The 6,000-nt window shown below is 41.9% G+C and overlaps 1 protein-coding gene across 1 annotated transcript in view; it reads right to left on the bottom strand.

Annotated features, from left to right (window-relative positions):
• Positions 1 to 517: 517 nt before the first annotated feature.
• Positions 518 to 6,000, bottom strand: part of LOC148009663 (alpha/beta-Hydrolases superfamily protein) — a 45,560-nt gene continuing 40,077 nt past the window's right edge. The window contains exons 10-11 of the mRNA XM_087672402.1: positions 833 to 976; positions 518 to 739 (exon numbers count right to left, since the gene is read on the bottom strand). Coding sequence (XP_087528528.1) covers positions 694 to 739; positions 833 to 976 — 190 coding nt within the window. The 3' untranslated portion in view covers positions 518 to 693. The remainder of the gene's footprint in view (positions 740 to 832; positions 977 to 6,000) is intronic.

The following is a 6,000-nucleotide window of genomic DNA, read 5'->3' as shown; positions in this document are numbered from 1 at the left end:
GCGTGTGTGTGTGTGTGTGTGTACATGTAGGATAGGAAATCAGAGTAAGCATCGAGGTGGCAGTTGGCCTGTTTGTCAGCAGCCGTAAGTGTGGCCCCGGCCACGGGGATTGCCAGAACAGGCAGGCCATGTCGCCCATGAGCTGCTATGCTGAGGCCACTGCATTGGTTATGAGCCTCGAGTGTGATTTAGTACATCAAATCTCACAGAAAATTAGCTAAGGCAAGGTTCAAGCCACCCTGCTGAACATGAGAGTACACAGTAACTTGAATCCATGGTAATTAACTTCACCCGCAAAGGGTGAATAAACAGGCCTCTAAGACCTTGAACATATTGTTCAACCATGGGTAAGCAAAGCGCCACCGTCACTCGTATGGTTTCTTGTCGTGACATACAAGGAATAATAAGCTCTAGAACCAAACTGAAGCGTAATTGTACGACACAGAGAGCCCAAAAGGCCAATGGTCACACCGACTATGCGACCTTGATACCTTAGAAGAGCAAGACTATCGCATTATTGCATTTCACCTTGGGCAGACAGCACAAAAAGTAAAAATTAATAATCATACATGACGTTCTGCAACTCTTCTTACAGAGGTGAGTATTTATTAAATTGTTTAACAAAAAATTGGATGCCTTCAACAAAGCTATTTTCACTTTTCTGGCAGAAGCCCTTTACATATGAAGAAACTACTATTGTGACAAGAATCCTCTCAAAGCATCCACTACCTTCTCAGGCCTGCAAAATTGACACAGCACAACTGAGGATGTTGGAAGAAACCCCTTCGCATGCAAGCACTTACAATCACCCAAGACAAACAAGTTGTTTTACCAGTCTTCTTGAGGCATATGGCCTGCCCCCTCCAACATCTCAACTTTAATTGTATCAGCATTGATTTTAGCAAAATTTTCTGCCTCCGAACTAGGCAAGTACTTGTCTGTCTTACCCCATGCAACTAGTACCGGCTTATCCCACCTGAGAAAAATTTAACTTGAGCTCAAAGTTATTTTGTGGCTCGCTAATGCTTGAAATCAAGATGCTATAAAATGAAACATACAGTACTGGTTAAGAAATAAAAACCCAAAAAAAAAAAAAAACACACACACATAGGACTATGCTGGAAGCTCCAAACTTTTCAATTGATTGAAACTTTCAGTACAAGTCAAGTCATAATGCACAAAACAATCAGTAAAACCTGTACTATGCTGCTAGCTCCAAAACTGGTACTTTTCTTCCTTTTAATCTGATACCATGAAAGAATGTTGTACAAGAATGTCATACAACATGTGCCTTTCAAGAAAACACTTTGTAGAAGTTCAAATTGGCAGAGCCAATGAGAATATTTCCAAGAACACACACCAAAAAACTGCTCAATTTACAAGAAGACAGCCATCTCTCTCTCTCTCATAATAGGTAATTGTATTAATTACAAAAAAAAGGTACAAGATTACATGATTACAAGATGTAGGATGGCTCTAGGCCATTGCGCAAAAACTCACTTTATAGAAGATCAAATAACTAAAAGACTACAAAAGTCACAACAAAGAAGCAGCAGAGATTGTTGTATGCCAAGAAGCTAAATCCTCCCTAGGGAGAAGATCAGCATGCTGCACAAGATCTAACTGCTAGTATAAAAGACCCTTGAGTTTTGCTGTATGTCCTTGGATGCTTGCGGTAGAGTCAAAGACAGAGGCATTATAGGCGATCCAATTATGCCAATAGCCCCAAAATCTGAAGAAATGGAACAAGATCTTCATATTTGGCGACACCAAGATGGGACAATTGGCCCTAAAAAAAACCCAATCAAAAGGGCATAGGTATGGATGCCCAGATTGCATTGGCTTTAGTAACATTGGCTTTAGTAACTAGACAATGCTTGTCCTTGATCAAGAGATAATACACTTGGTTAACTAAAGCCTTTTGGACAAAGACGGCTAGCAAGATCCCAATCTTGCCAAGGGCAGTCCGAGTCAAGTATAGGAAAAGGCTGGAACAATCCTTCAATCCGGCCCCATAAGTCACAGTATCACCTAAACATGCCATATGATTGAATTTGGATCTGTCCTCCTATTTCCCATCCCAAGAGAGCAGCCACAACACTACCAACAATCCAACAAAATGATTTTGCCTCCAAACGATCCTCTACAAGATGCCAACGGGCCTTCTGAAGAACGAGTCTCCAAGAAGAAACCAAATGATTTACCATGATGGAGGGGGTATTGGAAAAACGAGTATCCAAATTAAGAACATACCACCATGATGCCTGTATAAGTGTTATCATGTACAATACCCGGGTCTTCCAGAAAAGAGCGAACTATAAAGACCCAAGGAGGATGGATCCGTACACATTGCTTTGAAAAGTGATCACCGGAGGGACACCATATGGGTCTGTACATCCAAAATCGCCCCACCACCCATGCTTTCTAGGGTGTAGACAAGAAATCCAAGAGATACCTACATGCAAGGAGTCCTTTTTCCACAACATAAAATAGATAAGTTTGGCGAGTGCATTCAAAGAAGCGGTGTTTGAAGGTAGAAGTGGTAAAAAATAGGTAAGCGTGGGTAGCATGATGGCTTGGGCTACTTTGAGGTGTACATGAAAGGGCCATGCCTCTGTTTTCCAATATATAAATTTTGCTTCCCATCTTTTGAGAGATCCATTCTAGCAAGTATTTTACTGAACGTCAGTACCCAAAGGATATCTCAAGTGTCTAACAACATTGGCACGGTGCAGTAGTGCCCCTTGCCATCCCAAAGATTGTATGTCACATTCCGTGCAGCTGACGAGGGATGATTTTGCAACATTAACATGGAGACCAAAAGCACACCCAAACACTATCCAAACATCCAAAGCCTTGCAAAGATTGTCCTTCTCTACATGCAAGATCATGAAGGTGTCATTTGCTAGTGACTACACAACAAAATGTTGTCCAAAAGAAAGAGATGAACCTGCCAATTGCCTAGTGCTCACCATATGAGATAACATGATTAGCACCAGATGTGTTGCCAAGGCAAAAACGAAAGGGCTCAATGGATAGCCCAATTGGACCGAGCGTGCAAGGGGGAAGGGGTCAGTAACATCACCATTTAACATAACCCTCGAAGAAGCATTAGCACTGATGGTACAGGTCAACTAGGACATATGTGGCCCAAAACCCATATTATGCATCATTTCTACAAGAAAGGACTAGTCCAAATAATCAAAAGCTTTCTTCAAATCCAATTGCACTAGTACCACCTCCTTGTCAAAGTGCTTGGCATAGTCAATTGCTATCTACACATTCCACACATTATGCAAAATGTTTCTACCCTTAATGAAGCCATACTGATTGGGGTGCACAATGGCAAGGAGATGTTTTGGTGATTAGCTAGTACTTTAGAAAATTTTTAATACATGGAGCCCATTAAGGAGATGGGTCTCCAATGTTTCAACATTGATGGAGATGGCACTTTCGAGATCAATTTAATAACTCCTTCCTTCCATGATGTTGGCATAGCTTCTGCCTCCCAAACCTGTTGACACATCACAGCCAAATGTTTCGCCAAGTGAGTGGCGTAGGTCTCAAAAAATTCATTAGTGAGGCCATCCCAACCAGGCTTTTTATCCATGGGTAAGTGCAATAAGACATCCATGACCTCATCCTCATAAATATAACTTTCCAGTGCAACCTGTATGTTAGATGAAATGTGGTTCTGAACCAAATTGTAGAAAGCCAAATGGGCTTTAGAAATATGCTCAAAGGGATGCTGGGCCTTTCCAAGAAGCTATACAAAATAATCGCAACACATGCACACAATGGATTGCGGATCTCTAACCATATAGAGGTTGTAGTTTGACCGTATTCTCACTGGTAGGGGAAGGATGGAAGGCATCATCATGCATGACATAGATACGATCCAGTCTAGAGCACGTAGTGATATGTTGTGCCAAGTGAAAAGTGAATCCCTAATCTGATGGGCAGAGCTAGGATCAAAGATCTTGTGTTGGGAATAAAGGCCTCATGCCTTAAAATGTGCTCGGGTGTGAATACACCCTTAGCACTTGTACTTACACATATATATATCTATCTAAAAACCTAGAGGTACACTCTTGTCATTGTACCTACAAACGTGCTCACTCTCTACTCTACTCTCTCTCACTCTCTCTGTCTCTCTGGTGCAACGAACACCTACTGTCTCGATCTTCGTGCCTCTCTCGTCACTACAAACTGGTATCAGAGCGTTGGTAACGGTGTTTGCGTTTCTCAAGAAGTGCGAATCAAGTCTGCACAAGAGAAGAAGTTTGCTTCTGCACAGCAGTCGACAGTTGAGGTGATGTGTGTACAAGCGTCAAGTCCAAGACTGGCAGTGCATGACAGACGACAGCTGTGCGATAAGGCTCAGGCAAGCGGACAGTCAGGTGTGTTACAGTCGACTGCCGCATAACGGACGACAGGGGCAGCAATCGGTGCGTGACGGGGTAGCAGCTCACGAGACTGGAGGTGTGCTTCACGGCTGCACTAATGACCAACGGGCATTGACGATGTGCGACAGCAGACGCGTGACGGACAGAACTGGCAGTGGGGCTCACGACGCACGATTGAAAGGTCAATGGACCCATTATCCATTTTTTTTTCTTCTTTAAATTCTTTTTGAAAGTCCTCTCCCCCTACCGAGGGTTTACGCGCTGGAGTCACAGATCTCATATCTGTGCAAAATTGAGCCAGAAATTTGGGGCTTTTCCCGAATTTGGGGATCTTAATGCAGAATTGGACAATTTGACTCAGAAATTGCAAAGTCGGTGCACATTTACCCGGGAATTTTGGGGCTTTTCACATTTTAGTGAAATTCTTTCAATTTCACTTAGTGCATGTAGGACTTGGAAAATTTGGGGATTTGTCTAGATTTGATGCGAACAAGATGCACAGTGTTATCTGTCTTAGAAATTGCATGAATTTCTGACATTTTGTCCCCGAAATTTGGGGCTTTTCATGTACATGTACCAATTGGGCTGAAATTTATCCAATTTCTCGACATTGATGCACATTGGACCCTGTGCAATTTGGGGCTTTCGCAGTTTGGGCAAAATCTGTGCAGCATTTGGTCAGTTTATGTGCATGCAAGTTGAATTCCACACAATTTGGACATCACTACTTGGTAAAATTAGGGGGTTTTGCTGAAATTGCTCTATTTTGGCAAAATTGGCTTGTTCCATGCATGACAGAGAAAATGCAGATGTGTGGTTGATGCTTCGAGCACAAAAATTTTAGGGCTTTTGACCATTTGTGTCAAATTTTATGCCCATGGATACATGCACAATAGAAATTGCAGCTAAAATTTGGGATTTCTCATGTAATGTGATGCATATGCCCTTGGAACAACTGTAATCAGTTGTGGAATGTTGTAGCACATGGTTTGGTGCTTCTGAAAATTTAATTACAAATCTGAAATTTGCGCTTCTACGTGGTTATTTATTGCTAGTTGATACTTGTTTGTACCTTGGTCACTTGGGTGACAGTCTTGGGCTTGCATTTGCTGGTTTTTTGGTCACATTTGGACTGAAAATCATGGCTGGCAGCAATGACAGTAGTAATTTGATGCACATAAAGAAGCTTGAAGAAGCACATAACTTTGCAATTTGGCAAAAACAATGCTACAATATCCTGTTGCAAAAGAAGCAGGCAAAGCCGATCAAGACACAAGGGGCAAAGCCTGCAGATATGGAACAAGACGATTGAAATGAGTTAAATGAGCTTGCATGCTCAACCATCGAGCTATTGATTTCTGATGCCTTGCTGTTTAACATTGAAGGTTTGGATTCTGCATATGCTATATGGACTCGACTAGAAGAACTATATGTACAGAAGAGTACTGCAAGCAAAGTGTATTGGCTGAAAAAGCTTATGGATTTGGATATGAAAGAGGGTATAGCAATGTCTACTCACTTGGGTGAGTTTAACTCCATTTTCAGCCAGCTAGTTGCATTGAAGTTTATGATTGATGAGGAATTTAAGGCTACT

The sequence above is a fragment of the Lygodium microphyllum genome, chromosome 30 (genome assembly GCF_053477565.2).
Source record: "Lygodium microphyllum isolate KBCC chromosome 30, Lygodium_microphyllum_v1.1.10, whole genome shotgun sequence".
In the NCBI taxonomy this organism is placed as follows: Eukaryota; Viridiplantae; Streptophyta; class Polypodiopsida; order Schizaeales; family Lygodiaceae; genus Lygodium; species Lygodium microphyllum.
Note: the sequence above shows the minus strand (reverse complement) of the source record. Positions and strands in the feature narration are given on the sequence as shown.